At 39.6% G+C, this 16361-nt stretch overlaps 1 protein-coding gene across 12 annotated transcripts in view; it reads right to left on the bottom strand.

The window, feature by feature from the left end:
* Positions 1-16361, bottom strand: part of CDK7 (cyclin dependent kinase 7) — a 34534-nt gene that overhangs the window by 11960 nt on the left and 6213 nt on the right. For 11 of the 12 annotated variants that reach the window (XR_014319268.1, XR_014319269.1, XR_014319270.1 and 8 more), the window contains exons 1-11: positions 15471-15690; positions 15317-15376; positions 14118-14151; positions 12256-12323; positions 10718-10786; positions 9044-9154; positions 7792-7910; positions 6535-6634; positions 4520-4606; positions 1590-1739; positions 338-485 (exon numbers count right to left, since the gene is read on the bottom strand). Coding sequence is in view for 3 of the 12 variants with exons in the window: in XM_082782500.1 (XP_082638626.1) it covers positions 338-485; positions 1590-1739; positions 4520-4606; positions 6535-6634; positions 7792-7910; positions 9044-9154; positions 10718-10786; positions 12256-12323; positions 14118-14151; positions 15317-15376; positions 15471-15530 (1006 nt within the window). In the remaining 9 variants the exon portion in view is untranslated. Of the gene's footprint in view, positions 1-337; positions 486-1589; positions 1740-4519; positions 4607-6534; positions 6635-7791; positions 7911-9043; positions 9155-10717; positions 10787-12255; positions 12324-14117; positions 14152-15316; positions 15377-15470; positions 15691-16361 lie in introns of those variants that run through there. The other variant, XM_082782501.1, reaches the window with a different exon arrangement.

Below are 16361 nucleotides of genomic sequence, written 5' to 3'. Positions count from 1 at the left end.
GTTCAGTAAAGTGTCTTGGGAATAGAGGGTCTAATAGTAGCCTCTAACTTATTATGTAGTACCACACTCCATAATGGAAATTAATGGTATTAAAAATGTATTCTAACAAATAGATTTCAAAAAGCTTTTTTTTTTTTTGTACTAGTTCTGCTAGAACACAAAACTAAGCCATTCTCACCCTAAAGTGTTTATCCTAAAATATAAATTGTCAGAGGGCTTCAGATGGTGCTGGTACCCAGTTGTCCATTCAGAAGGTTTTTGTTCTGAAACACTGGAAGCATCACTTCCTCTCTGAGCTTGTAGCTCCTATGTTAAAACAGGTGAAACAAGATGTTACCTTGATCTATTCCTTCTGTTCTTTTCCTTTTTAAATTTGGAATTGCATTTTGTTGCTCCTTTACAGCTTCTGCAGGACAGTTGGGTCTGGGTAGTTGGTTTCCTGGAGTGGGTCCTGGTCGATTACTGAAATACTTCTGTTTCAACGCCTTAATGATAACGGAAGAAGAATAACCAAATAATTAGTATATAGCATCAGAACTCCATATATTGAGAAACTATAATGAAATAAATCACTTGTAATTACAACTTCAAAAACTACTTTGGCACATTTGTATGGAAGGTGTTCTTGGTACAAATCAAGGTTTGGTGTTCTCAATTATTACCATGGTACTTTGATTTTATTAGACATGCAATAATTGCAAACTGATGTTTTTAACTTGTACTGAGACACCTAAACATCTGAACTCTAGACTACACTGCAGGAGATTTTGTACAAACAAGAAGTTTGTATCTCCAAAGAGCTTACATTCTGAAAAACAGATGAGACATGAGGATAAAAAAAGAAAGTGGAGAAAAAGGATTAAAATAATATGATCAGATTTAGGGTCCGAACACCTGTTTTGCTAGCTTTTAAGATAAGTCTTCCCCCACAATTTCTTTAACTGTGTTGCTTCTACAATGTAAACTGCAAGAAAAATGTAGTTTGAACAAGAAAAAGACCAACACAAGGTAACAGGGATAGTTTCATGTAGCAATATTACATACCCTATTTTAAACTTTTGGAGTTCCACAGGTTCCATAAACTGTGGAATATGGTCTTACCTAAGCTGTCTCTTAGGTTAATATTATTCTTGCTTATGCCAATAACATAGTATTCAGATCAGGATGCTGGTTAAAATCATCAGATTTCCAAATAAAAAGAGTCAAAAAAGTTTAAATAAAATAGAAGAGACTAGATGAATTAAGGATGAAAACCTTTTAAGAGCAGGGAATGAGACCTGCTACACCAAGATTTAAGTTGCAAACTTCAGGTAACTGAATTTAGAATATCAAATATAATGATTGTCTGTAGACCATGACTCATACACCTTTATTTACATTCTCTTTATAATTGGGCGTGGAGATTATTAGTGAGAATTATTCATGCCTTTCAGAGTTCTCTGTATAAAACACTGGAAATATATTTCTAACATTTCAAAGACAGATACCTGACATTTCATTTCAAACCTGGTTTACTAGCTTCAAACCACATTTATTTGATATTAACAGTAGGTTAATGAACATTAGGACATAATGCAAGCATATGATACCTGAGTAGCTGTAACCCTAGCACAAGGATTAAAAGTGAATAAGCCTTGCAGAAGACTGAGCAAATCATCACCAGCTGCACTGAAGATATGCTGAAGCGGCATCCCAGGGAAAGGCTTAAATGTGACATAATCTGGAAGACTTGTCATATCCTGCAAAGACAAAAATGGGATGTAAGTATTTTCAACTTTGAAATAATTCAGCTTTTCACATATATTGGTACAGTTGTTTCACACTTTCCGTTTCCAAGCAATCTGTCCTTCCCTTGCAAAAAAAAATTGCTAACAATGAAAGGAAGCATGAAGGAACTTCATAGAGTGAGTGCAGACAAATGAAGTAAAACTAGCTTTGGCTTTTCTCTTGCAAACTCACATGGTAGAAAAGACAAGATTCACTAAAGAACCAATCTGTATTTTCTCCAATTTAGTAACAGGCTGTCCTCAGAGTTCACTGTTCATCACAACTGTTTTAAGCTACTTTTGAAATGCAAAATAGTTAAAGTTTTACTTGTGGAATGGAGGGAGGGAACAAGAAATATACCAAGCAGTTAAACAACAGATGAATGGCATACTTTTATCTCCCTTAGGTACAAAAAAAAAAATAAATCCCATTTTATTCAAATTCTATCTTAAAAAACTGCTATAGACAATTTTCCAAACATCCATAAGTAATTTAAATCTCTAAACATCACACTAAGTTTATCCAAGCAAAATAGAACGCTAACACTGAAGTGAAAAATGTGTACAATCAGTCTCAGTTCTAAAGGTTTCAATTCTCAAAATGTGTGGGTTTTCAAATTAATTTGGGAATATCATCTCTGTTGTGCCATCAAATCTCCTATTCTGCTTTTCCCACCTGTTTCAACTCTTCTCCCAAGAATGCTGAAACGTCACTGCAAAACAACTTTGTACATTTCGTTTAGAATCTCAGCACAATGCAATTGTGTGCAATTGACTAGTACTGCCTTCTATTTCTCCATATGGCTATAGCTCCACTTGGTGATTGTGCACCATTTACATAAAGGAAAACCAGCACAGAGAGGGAACACAGGCAGGATGTGACTACTAGTTAACAAATACAGAGGATGCTTCCACAACTTAATAAAACAGGACAGTGGGATCAGGGAATTCAGAACTCCCCATGCCCTCTGGAAGAAACCATCACTGGAGAAACTGTGTCCTGTTTTATGTCAGCCTGCCTTAAAACCATGGTATGTGGGTCATTGTGCATTGTGACGCTATGTTTGGCTAAGCATTAGTGAATGACTGCATTTACTGTCATCTTGATCCAAATAATTGTGCTACTGATTTGTATCTATTACTGTACTGTTACTCAGATAAATTGTTTATCCCTACAGTTGTTGGTCTGGTGTCTGTCACCACATCCTAAACTTTTAACTTGATTGGTTCACCTCTGGTCACAGAAAGGGGGGGTACGATACACAGCATCATGACCTGCCAGGGCACCATAGTGGTTGCCTTAATTGAGTTTTTTGGAGCCTTGCCCCACCCATAGACACCAGATTGCCTGATTGTGGGAACTGCCTATTCTCTTTCCCTAGCTGCTTTGATTAGAGAAATTCAAAACAACAAGCATATGCCTATCCTTCGCTCATTGTTTCAGAAATACTTAGCATAATCTGTATAGAGACAATGTCTTTTGTCTCCCTACAAAAAGAATTAGGTCAAACCCAGTGGAGTACTCAGGCTGCAGTAGAAGATCAGACTTTCATAATTGCCTGTGCTTAAATTGTGCAGTCTAACACGAAGACATGAGTGCATTGCATGGTCCCCCTAAAGTAGCAGTATGTGCCCAGGAAAAGCTTGACCAGCAGCCTGAAGCTGCATAAAAAACAGACTTTCTGAAACAAAAATACATATAAATTTACATGCTGAGTAAGACAACTGGTACCGAAATAATTCTTAAAGCCCAAACCAAACTTAAGAATCCCAGCATTTCTGGAAACTCAAGATGATGCTAATGGAGGTACAAGCATCTCTACATGCTTGTCCACAAACATAGCACCTGCTTTATGTGGCTAGGTATATTATAAACATATTACTGTGGATTACTTAACCTGATTTGGACATAAATAATGTGATGGGTGGAGGAGGGGGCAGAGGGAGGGGAGATGCCATACAGATTTCAGAATCAGATACCCAAACCCCCACTTTATGATCTGGAATCTGACTACAGGTTCCAGCAGAAAATATAGACTATATTTCTGGGTGTAAGTAGCTTAGAGTGAATGAGAAGTGCCCACAGGACTCCTGGTTATTTCATGGCCAATCCCACAGATTTGGATTGAGCACAGCTAGGCTGGTCATCATTCAAGCTTTAGATGCAACCAGCATGGCAGATAAAGACCTACGGTGAAGCTGTCCCACTGAGACCTATTGGTACCCACTAGTTAAAAAGGGTCCACTCAGGATGGATACTGATTTGTATTTATTACTCCACAGTTACTCTGAGATGAACTGTTTATCATTAAAGCTGTTAGTATGGTGTCTCTTACTGTCTCCCAAACCTGTAACTTACCCAGCCTAGCTTACGCTCCTACTAATTGCCTTCAAAAGCAAGAACAATTTAAGTCTTTCAGGTTAAAGCAGATTAAATTAATCAAGCATCTCAAGAACATTAAGCAAGTGCCATTCATTTCACACAAATAGCCATGGGAAATGTGGACCAAGAAAAGAAACCAAGAATCTCCATTAACATTGTTTGATGCTAACATTGCTATATTAAAAGTTTGCCATGAGGAAGGAAAAAAACTCGGCTGCTTGTCCTCTTTCTTTTCAAGATAAGGCAGTTCCTTCCTCAAAACCTACTAAACTAACTGGTATATCACTTAATTTCAAAAGCTAAAACAAAGTAAATGTAAAAAGGTGAAACAAGGAAAACTAATGTCAGTGTGTTAAACAAAAAGACTCACAGGCCACTGTTCTTCTGTCGGAGTGCCCAGTGTTTCAAATATCCTTGTCAGCTGGTCAAGATCAGAGTCTCCTGGCAAGAAAGGAACCTAGGAAGAACAAAACAGAATTATACAACATAATTTCTCATTGAATTAGCTTCTGAACTTCAATTCTAGAAAGCAACTTTGAGTGCCTCCTCATAATTGCATTGTACATTCACGGCAAAACATCTTTGCTCACTAGCTGCCCACAGCAAAGTAGAGGATTCCTAATCATTTGAGGATTCCTAATGATGTTCAAATAGATTTTGAAGGTTTCTTGCAACCCAGGCTTAGTATCACTGACTCAATAGCATAGAAATAAACACATAATTAAACTACTGCCACATTAATATAAAATCTTTCTTTTCCTGTGTTCTTTTCCTTTAATTTCACATCTGAGCTGAAAGTTCAGTCTGTTGTTCAGTGATCTTTCCAGGATCTACTATCTCAAGTTAGGCTTAGTACAGATTCAAAACAATGTAAATTGTAACTGGACAGCTAAAATAACAATTAGACTAATAGAATTAAGATGACATTGAGGGTAGATGGTGACTCATACCCACTAAGACAGAAACAGCCTACCCAGTGTCACGTATCGATTAGATTAGGCAAAAAGACAGAAAAATTAGATTTGTCCAGTTGTAGTTGTAGTTTGTGCATCAGGCACACAATGAAAGAGAAAAAAAACTTCATGAACTTAAGTAAAATTAAGAAGAATTAGAGGCAGTATTTAAATAATTAGGACAGAAAGAGCATAATAACTATCCCTGCTAGGAAGTGCATTCAGTTCTGGTGCCATAAAAATCAATGGAACATCAAATTCTTTCACAAAGCTCCCAGAAGTGCATTGTCCCTCAATCTAGTTTACCCAAGAAGAAAGAGATAAGACATTTAAAACTATAATGGTGATAAAACACAACCATAAACACAGTTTCTGCTTTGTGAGAAACCAAATTACTCAATACAATTCAACAATATATATGCTTTCTAACTTTCCACAAGCTTACTGAACTTTAGAGAATCTAGTCCATGTTTATTTACCCATTACTAAAGCTGTTTAGACAACAGCCACTATGAATTCCTGTTTCTGAACCAACAACTAAATTGTAACAGCACGCTTGCTTGTATGATAAATCATACAAGGTAAAAGACATTCCAGGGTGTTTTCAGACAGACCAGTTCCCCAGTCTGGTTCATGACATGGTCACACAAACATTTAAAGAAAACAGCAGAAGCCACTTAATTGTGAAAGGTTAAGTTATAGTGCAGGCTATTTCACGCTTTCAGCTGTGTCTGTACCCTTGCCTGCCACTTCCTACCTCATATTTTCATGTTCTCTTGACAGAGCTACATAATACATTGCTTAATTCCATAAAACATACTTAAGGATGATTACATCTGTACACCTTACTCAGGAGTGATATATTAGAATCCTGTCGGTTATCAGAATTTCTTCAAACTACTTCACTCCAATTTGTTAAGCAACCACAGCTGAGAATAACATCAGTACATCTCCTCATGACAAATAAACCCATAGTTATTGTACTGGTGCTAGTTATTCCCAGTTACCTGGAAACAATTTGTGAGGAATAGAGTGTGAGTGTATCTGTGTTGCCAGTTTTCCAGAAAGATCACAAATGAAAATGGATGGAAGGCTGTATGAAAGGTAACATTCAGAGGACTGGAAGAGTTAACTGCTCTAGTCACCTTCCCCAAGGCAGGATGTGTGACAGTTTGCTGCAATTTTTTGCTTAGCTGTTCTTAAAGACTTCCAATGATTGTGACAGTTATGTAATCTCAGTCTATTTGAAAACTTCACTTTCCTTACAGGTAACAAACTTTTGGACGAAGGGAGGGGGAAAAAGCTTAATTTCCTAGAGAGCAGCCTAACTTCCTTTTCCTGCTACTGTTACAGCAGAGAGGAAGCCCGCACCTAAAAGCTGTAGCGTAACACACTGAAGAGCAAATATAAATGCTTATATTTGAAAACTTACCCTGAGGAGCAACTCTGCTAAAATACAACCGACAGCCCACATATCAACACCAACACCATACATTCTAGCACCAAACAATAATTCTGGGGCTCGGTACCACCTGAAAAGAAAAAAAAAATTAGGAAAAAAAATCACCTGATTCTTCTGATATTAAGTGTTGCATTCAGCAGTAATGCAAGAACTACAAAACCGGTTCTGCTCCTGTGTATTTTTCTAACACTGAAGAATTGCAAAGTCCTTTGTTAAAAAATAAAAATAAAAAACTGTTCCTCACCACAGGCACAAGAATAACCATAGATCACCTACAGTTTCAGCTGAGCTGGTTGACAAGCAACAGAACTGTAGACGTGCAAAGGAAAAAGTAGGCAGGTTTGCAAGTTATAAACCATAGTTTTCTTTAAATTTGACATTCATGAAGTAACACAGAGAGAATTCTTTCCAGCTTTTAGAAACACCTGTAGCAACAGACCTAAGGATAGAGATTAGTTCTGTACAAAATAAACCTTGGCAGTAGTTATTTAAAGCTGCAAAGAAGATCTGGTACATACTGCATTTGAAACTACTGTATCAACTCTGCCTCTTCAGTGAATGAAGGTGTTAAAAAGGAACAATTTTGCCTAAATAGCTTTAGCATTGCAGCAAACAAAAAGAATTTTTTCTTATTTTGCAATCCTCTACTCTTTAAGAGTACATGTCTTAATTAAGCAGGTCATAAATGACATTGGTAAACCCTTTGTCTCACGCTTTTCACAGAATCACAGAATTTTCTAGGTTGGAAGAGACCTCAAGATCATCGAGTCCAACCTCTGACCTAACGCTAACAGTCCCCACTAAACCATTTCCCTAAGCTCTACATCTAAACGTCTTTTGAAGACTTCCAGGGATGTCATAAATTATTTTGTATCATAAATAATGTGCCTAACTACAAAAAAGACTCTAGATCACAAGATTAGCAGCAAGTAACAATTGTCTTTATCTGAAGACTAGGCTTATAGATAAATGAGTATGATTTTCATGTGCTTCAAAGGAATGTCATACCATAGAACAATTGTCATCGATACAAATTCCAGAAGTTCTTACAGACTTTGCCAAACAATGCTGTCTTGTGTTTTCTGTTTTAAGACTTTTCCCACTACAGATATATAATGAGGTATACGCTAAACTCTAAACATGTTGATTTGACATGGTTTATTCCAGGAGGCAATATAAAAGAGCTACACAATCAGTATCTAAGAAACAAAACAGAGTATGCCTTACCTTGTTACTACTTGGTGTGTATAAACTCTATTTGGGCTTCCAAAAGATTTTGCCAAGCCAAAGTCAGCCAATTTTAAAACCCCACTTTCATCTAATAACAGATTATTTGGCTTAAGATCCTGTCAGTTTAGAAAGAAAAGAATTAATCCTGTCAGTTTTGATAAGGACAAATATATATTGAACCTCCCAGCAGGTGTCCAGAAACGGCATTCTAAAACTCAGCCTTCTGATTCTATTACAAGTTTACATAGCAATGAAAAACAAACAAAACATAAAATCAAGTATTTCCTTATACATGAAAATCAAAACTAGCCAAACACTCCTATTTGAATATTACAATACTTAATCTCCAAAGCATAAAAAGATTATCAGTTTTGCAGGAATATTAGTTTTACTGCATTGTTTACAAATCAATAACAAAGACCTAGCCAATTTTTCAGACAACTGTAGAAATAATGAATCTGGTACAGTTTAATACAGTAATGGTGTTGTGGGTTGGCCCCAACCAGAAGCCAGGCAGCCCACACACCTATGACTACTGATACCTTTAGTGGGTCAGGGGAGAGAAAAGGAAGAGTAAAAGCAAGCAAACTCATGGATCGATATAAAGGAAGTTTTACAGTTGCAGGAAGGGTAGTGGTGGGGAGGAAAGCAAGGGATGCAAAGGAAATCACTCATCTCCTCCCACGAGCAGGCCAATGCCCAGGCAGTCTCTAAGCAGTGGCCATTCTTCCCCTGCCTGATGCTGAGCACGATGCTATAATATATAGAATACCCCTCGGGCCAGCTTGGGCCAGCTGTCCCTGCTGTGTCTGCTCCCAGTTTCTGGCCTAGCCCCAGCCAATTTACTGGACTAGGGGCAGAGTGGTGGAAACTGAGAAAGCCTCAACAATATACAAGCACTGCTTACCAAGAGCAGAAACACCAGTGTGTTATCAACACCATCTTGGACACAAATTCAAAATAGAACAGGTGACTACGAAGAATATTAACTTCATCTCAGCCAGACCGAGTTCAGAGTTCTAATTAAAAAGTCACATACTTGAGATACTTTTATATATGCATCTACCTGATCACCATGTGTAACTCTTAGCATTTCTGGTGTTGCTGTTGCCACTCCATAATGGCTAGCATGAAGTCTTACACATTAAAAACCTATGAATTTCAAAACCATCTACGTTCTTAGACTCATCTTCTACCAAATGTGACTTTCGTTACAGGCATAAAGGTCGTCAATTTAGTGCATGCTTACCCTGTGTAGAATCCAGTGCTGATGTAAATATTCTAATCCTTGAAGCGTCATCAGCATGTATGCTTTGATGTGAGACTGAGTCAACACAATACTACTATCCTTTATAATTACCTGTAAAGTGTTAAATTGATAGTGAAGCTTATCATACAAAATTATCTTTCTCCAGTTCTTTTGCAAAACAGTTGTTTTTATCCTTTAAGACAAAGTTTGAATTGGCTGCCGTGTATGCGCTACTGTTCTCATCCTTTCTCCAGAAAAATGTGTCTCTGATTTAGTGACCAGAAATTTAAACAGGGAACCCAGACAGCCTATATGAACTTTGCATAACCAGCAACTAAGAAAATTAGGGAAAAACTTAAGTTTATCATTTTAACTCCATTCCAGGTCGGTACCCTATCTTACAAGTCAAAGCTGTGCAAATAAAAATGTTAAATGTGCTAATCAGCTCAAACAAATTATATTCCTACTTGTTACTTCTTCCTCTGTGCAAATTAAGCATCTAAATTTTGTAAATGCATCCTTTTCCCTTTTCAGGGAGGCAAGATACTTTAGCCCCTATAACATATTTTAACAAACCTATTCAACATTCAGCATTCTTCTGTCTTTAACAGTATAAGCATGACATTGACATAGAGTTTTAATACCTTCTACATTACTCCCCTCAAATTGCTTGCTAATATTACTTTGCAGTTCAAAAGCAGCCTTTCCCAAGCTTTAAGTTGTTTGAGATTTACAAAATAGCTAAAACTATACAAAGAATTTCAAATGTGCAGCACATTCCCAGACACAACAGGCTGCAGACCCAAATGTTGGCCTCTGAGTGATACCACAATGCAAGTAACTTACAGAGCATTTTATTCATTGTTGTACACTGTATCTTCTTCATTTCTAAATACTACATAGTTACTAAGTAAACAGAATGAATCCTCTACAAAGTCTATTTGTTACTGTAACTTCTATTAGCAAAAAACCTTCTGTCTCACATTCCTCTGGGCTTCACAAGCCTGTCAATGTTTTAATATTTTAGATGCTAGCCCCAGTGTTTAATGCCGTACCTGTAATGGGTTAGCTTAACAAATACATCAACTTCCATCCAGACTATGGACAGATACATAGATCTGACATGACTGTTACCTACAACAGTCTTCCAAAATGACGAAGCTGCAACAAAATATATGATACAAAGCCTTCAAAGACAAACTAATTTAAGATCTTGGAGAATGAAACACCTGCAAGATTCAGACTCACAAGTACGCAGCACTGTTATGTTTAAAAGAAGGGTGCAAAAGTGTGTGACTTTTAGCATCAGATCATCACTTGGTATACTTTGCTTTTTTGGTATACCACGCTTACTTGTACATGTTTTGTGCTATTGTGCTTGACAATTGCATTCTGAAAGCCTAGCCTGTGACCAGAGGTTTCATACTCTACTGAAGACCCAGAAAACTAACATAGTAAACATAATTTGTTTCCTGAAGATTATTCTGACAAAAAAAGTATTTAGAAGCAGAGGCATTTTGAGAACAGAGAAGAACTGTCCAACTGTTCAAGCTTTTTAGAGGCATAATCTTAATCAAGTTACGCAATGAAATGTCATCTTTCTAGAAATCAGTAAGTATAAAGCTGTTAAGCACTTTTTTCCAAAAGCATTTGAAGATACTGAAATAATCTTACCTCTAGATCTGTTTCCATAAAATCAAACACCAAGCTAATATTGGATTTGTGGCCAAACGCATCTATAAGCTGTAAAAACAAAATATATTATGATGTATTATACTCTCCTACTTCCAGTTTTCTACAATTCTACACTGTTTTAGTCTGTCTGTGGATTTTTAGGTTGCTGTCAGGGCTGGGGCAGACCAGCACAGAGCAACTGTTGCAAAGACCTGATAATCAGAGAGCAGTATAGCTCAGACACCTCAGTTTTGTCTCAGCTCTGATTTTCTTTAACATAACCTGTAAGAAATTGCCTCGCTTCGGTTCTTCAACCTGCAATATAAAACTTCTTACTCAGTTTAGCTTCTTAACTCAGTTGCCAAAGAAGTCCCCGTCAAGCGTGGTAACATTTTACACAACTGCTTTTCCTTTCTGAAGTTAGAAATTTTAAAAATAGGGTTAACTTCACCATGTTAACAACAACAGATACCCTAACACACACCTCTCCCCATACTTAGCTGTTCTACAAAACTCCTACCCTCTTCTTGAATGAATTCACGAATGATCACAATTTTGCCAATTTCCTTTTAGAACTGCTGATGCTATCTGCTTCAATAATACCTGTGGTAACAAATTCGAGAGATTCACTATGTGCTGTGTAACTTAATACAGTCCTCCCTCCCAACCCCCGAAACATAATGTGAACACATCTCCCATTTCTAGTATTGTTTTTTTCCCCCCGTATCCTTTCTGCATACACTTTACCTACTACCTCAGTTTTGTAGACCTCCCAACGCCCATGAGGAATCCTCAACTTTTTCATAAAGGAGGTGCTCCATCCCATTGCCATTTTAGTTGTCCTCCTCTACATATTCTCTATTCTTGATAGCTAGAGCAACTGTTTTGAAAGTAATTTCACAGTCCGGAAGAGTACTGTATTTCCAGTCTGAATTTTTTAATAAAGTATCTGGAAAATTAGTATCTGCTCTAATATTTATGGCAAAGCTTCGAATGATCTACATTAACTAATTTTGAAGTATCTTCAGCTCCAGCTAATTATCTGTAGCTGAAAGTCAATCTAAACAAAACCGAAAAGACACAGGCATTAATCCTACCAACAGGTTTTCAATATCAGCACTAAAACCTAGTAAGCCCCATGAGTCACACTGTAACATCGCTTACTAAGCTTGCTTTTGCCTCTCACTGGTTTCACCCGCAGCTAGCAAATTCAGATAAATTCAGTATTGCATTCATACACATATTTATCACAGAGATGCAGAGTCAGGCAATTTAAGTTTCCACAAGTCTTCCCACCTTTAATTTCCACAAAACCCAGGAGGTGTTTTGTGGAAACATTAAAAGGAGTTCAAAATTGAGGACTTTGTTATTGAAATAAGTGTTTTGCCATAACAACTGTTTGACTGCTCATTTTAGGTGACAAACAGCTACAATAAAATTAAGTAGCATCTCCACAACCCAAATAATTCTGAATTTGTTTGAGATTGTACCAACGGTATTTGGGGACCACTTCTAGAAGTAGCATTCATTTTACTTACACCAATAATATTTGTATGGCTTAGCTCCTGTAACAACTTTATCTCCCTGAGGGCTGTCCTGTTGATTCCTACATTGACAAAAAAAAAAAAAAAAAGATGAGGGAACAAAATTAAAAACTTTATCTTAAGCTTCAGAGAAACCTCTCATTCTGTTATTCACTGATTTACTATTAGAATCTACTTCCTCACCACTCATCTACTTGTCAAATACCAAGTACATCGCTATAGATATGTTGATTGCTGAAGCCTAAATAAAGGTGGGTGTATACTTTTTTCATAACAAATATATCATGAGAATCAGAAGATTCAGATTACCATGTTCTTGAACAAGCCTAGAAAAAAAATATTGTTTTGTTTTATAATAAAAGTTACTTCTTGCAAATATTAGTTCTTCAATGTGTCATTTCCAGAGGGAGGCACAATGGCAAACTTCACGAATCTCTTCTTTCTGAATCATAGAAAGAACGTAGCATTATTTAGAAAGGCTGGAAGTGCACGCTTTTCTATACTTGTATTGTGACAAAAAACAGTACAGTGGCCAAAGCCTGCTCATCTGAATGAGAATCTTATAGAGAGATTTTATACAGAAATCCTGGGGCATGCACTTTGGCAGTCACACATGCTGCACCACATCAGACCCTGATTCCTGGGTCTTCCTTCAAATAATGCTGGTATGTATGGCTCACACAACCGGCTGGCAAGCACACATTCCTGTAGCATGTTGTGGAAGAAGAGTTTCAAGCTGCACGTGAGCTGAAGAAGAGTGTTCTCCCAAAACTTGTGATCTCATTCAACGTGTAATATTCTAGCAAAGCTTTGGGCAAAGCGATGGATTAGCCTACACTCCTGCTTTGCCTACTTTAATTCCAATTTTAGACAGGCACCTGAAAGCAGATTTTGCCTGCTGAAACCTGCTGTAGCACAATTCTTGGATTCAGAAAAAAAAGTATTCCAGGGTGTTACCAGATAGCACAAGGAAACCAGACACGATTACTATTTTTTGAACTGTAGGTTTAAGCCAAAGGTAATGACTGTCTTTGAAGGACACTAGTCCAGTGAAGACCAATTGAATCATGACTCTGTGGCAGTCAGCACAACTGGTAGACTCTGGAATGTCTGAAATTTCATCCTTAGAATGAAACTGGAGAGTTGAGAGTAAAAACTCATCACAAGAAGTTGGCTCCCTGATGCAGGATCCCTGAAGGATGGCAGCCTACACACATACTACTGCATTTTTGGGCACCACATGGGTAAGTAAGAGATGACCATGATTACTGGGTTTTACTTGCAATACCCATGCCTAAAGACATGTGGCTGGTCAGAGCACATGATCAAAAGACACTGCTGCACCGGCCTATTTCTCAACACAAAAAAAAAAACACCAAAACCAACCCATACAGAGACAAGATTTTTAAGATCTTGTTTTTATGAACTTTTGTTCCAGCGTAAATCACAAAAATGGCACAAAGCAAGCATCTGACAACAGAGCCAAGCACTCCCACCTGTCTTACATATTTAAGGCATAGAGACACATCAAAACAAGACGGTATTCTAAACTCAGTGCTGTAAATATTATTATTCTATATTGTGTTTGTATTCCACTTAAATTGAGAAGCTAACTGGTTATATATACACAGTTAGCCATGGTAGATGTTATACACAGTTGCAAAGAGTGTGCAGATATTTCTGTTGCTTTTTTCTGTCTCTCCAGGTTGGGAAGCAGCCCTCAATTAGACCTTACACTGAAGGAGTAAATAAAGCTCGTTTTTCCTCAGCCAAGCTACAGTGTGAAAAATTAACCCACCAGTTTGCAGAAACAAAGAAAACAAAGCCACGCAACATGAACTTGTTTTAAAACTTACCATCTTTAGCTTCTGATCTATTCCCAAGTTTAATCTGAAAAGAAACGTTTCACATTATATAAGGTTAAGCCATCTGCACCAACAGTTAGGGTACGTTCTTCAGTGTTATTACTCCAAAACAGAATGAGTTTTAGTACCAGAAAGTGCTTTACCAGCTAGGCAGTTTTTTCTTCAGCAGAAAATTGATTCCACAGCATTAGCTTTTATGAAAGTTGAGAAACATTCATGATGGCTGAAAACAGACATGTTACAAACTGGCAGCACATAATGCTTTGTACTAAAAAAGTTTTATGATACCAGTACCAAGCCCCTCCCCTGGGAGAAGTGAGGCCAAGAAACTGTCAGTCTTCTCAGAAGGCCTTTCCCCCATGCCCAAGTACAAAGAGAACACTAATTTTACTAGAATCATTCTGTCTTGAGCGTTTGCTGAACAAACTTTCAAGTACTGACATTTCCAGGTGACAAAAATAAGAAAAGGGTACAAGCGAGCAGGTACATTTTTTGCAACAGCTGCTAGTATTAGCAACCCCGCAAGAACAGTGTTGTAACACTAAAATGGACTGGTGTATACAATAATTACTTGTTATTGATATGGTTCGACTTATCTAAGTAAACCTGGGCTCTTATCTAACCACAGTACCATAACATACAGTTTCATCCTTCACAAAACACTGCTAATCACCTCTTTCTAGTACAAAAACTTCCCATAAACTCTTCAAATAGCATGAAATTAAACACTTTATGACAACAGCAGTTTCAATGTTTGTATTTGAACAGCTAAACTGAAGATATGAGAACACTTTTGCCAGATTCTGCCAAAAAACTGCCCTCTATAGTTAACCAGGAGTAACATTCTTGGACTGAAGGAAGTTATGAACAGCAGACAAGATTTAAGTAGCAAGCTTTTACTGGGGACTAACAAAGCCTTGAATTCGGAAACGTGTGCTTTATCTGGTTTGAATGTGTAACAAACCATTTCAAGCTGCAGGCAGGGTAGCCCTTCAGAAACTCAGATCTAGTAGGACTGAAGGCCGCCTTTCTTCTTAGAAAAACGACGTATTAAAGTCAGCTGAAGCGGGGCGCTTGGAGAAAACGCTACAGATAAAGGAAGAGCGCTCCCCCAGCCACTGCGGGCCCGGAAAGTACAGCACCGAAACGAGACGGCCACGGCGCGGGGAGGGAGGCACGCCGGCACCCACCTTTTTAATAGCCACGATCTGGTTGGTGTTCTTATCCCTCGCTTTGTACACGGTGGCGAACTGCGGGGAGAGAGAAAGGAAGAAGGGCGAGACAGGCGTGACGGGGCCGGGACGGGGCTGGGACGGGGCCTGCAGCGGGCCCCGCGCCGCTCACCTGCCCCTCGCCGAGGAAATCGAGCTTCTCGTAGCGCTTGGCCCGCGCCCGCGCGTCCATAGCTTCCCAGAGAAGGAGCGGGGAGATGCGAGATGGCGGCGGGCCCGCCGCGGGCCTTCAACACCGCCTCGCTCTCAGCCCGCCGCCGGGACCGGGACCGGGACCGGGACCGGCAACCGCAGGAAGCCGAGGCCTCAGCTCCGCCGCCGCGCGTCACTGCCTGCGCCACGCGGAGACACAACCGTCACCACCCCCTGTAACCGTCACCGCCCCCTTGTAACCGTCACCGCCCCCCTGTAACCGTCACCGCCCCCTGTAACCGTCACCGCCCCCTTGTAACCGTCACCGCCCCCTTGTAACCGTCACCGCCCACCTGTAACCGTCACCGCCCCCCTGTAACCGTCACCGCCCCCTTGTAACCGTCACCGCCCCCCTGTAACCGTCACCGCCCCCCTGTAACCGTCACCGCCCCCCTGTAACCGTCACCGCCCACCTGTAACCGTCACCACCCCCTGTAACCGTCACCGCCCCCTGTAACTGTCACCGCCCCCCTGTAACCGTCACCGCCCCCTTGTAACCGTCACCGCCCCCCTGTAACCGTCACCGCCCCCTGTAACTGTCACCGCCCCCCTGTAACCGTCACCGCCCCCCCCGTAACCGTCACCGCCCCCCTTTAACCGTCACCGCCCCCCTGTAACCGTCACCGCCCCCCCCGTAACCGTCACCGCCCCCCCCTGTAACTGTCACCGCCCCCCTGTAACCGTCACCGCCCCCTTGTAACCGTCACCGCCCCCCTGTAACCGTCACCGCCCCCTGTAACCGTCACCGCCCCCTTGTAACCGTCACCGCCCCCCTGTAACCGTCACCGCCCCCTTGTAACCGTCACCGCCC

Source organism: Aythya marila (genome assembly GCF_965140915.1).
Source record: "Aythya marila genome assembly, chromosome: Z".
Lineage (NCBI taxonomy): Eukaryota > Metazoa > Chordata > Aves > Anseriformes > Anatidae > Aythya > Aythya marila.
Note: the sequence above shows the minus strand (reverse complement) of the source record. Positions and strands in the feature narration are given on the sequence as shown.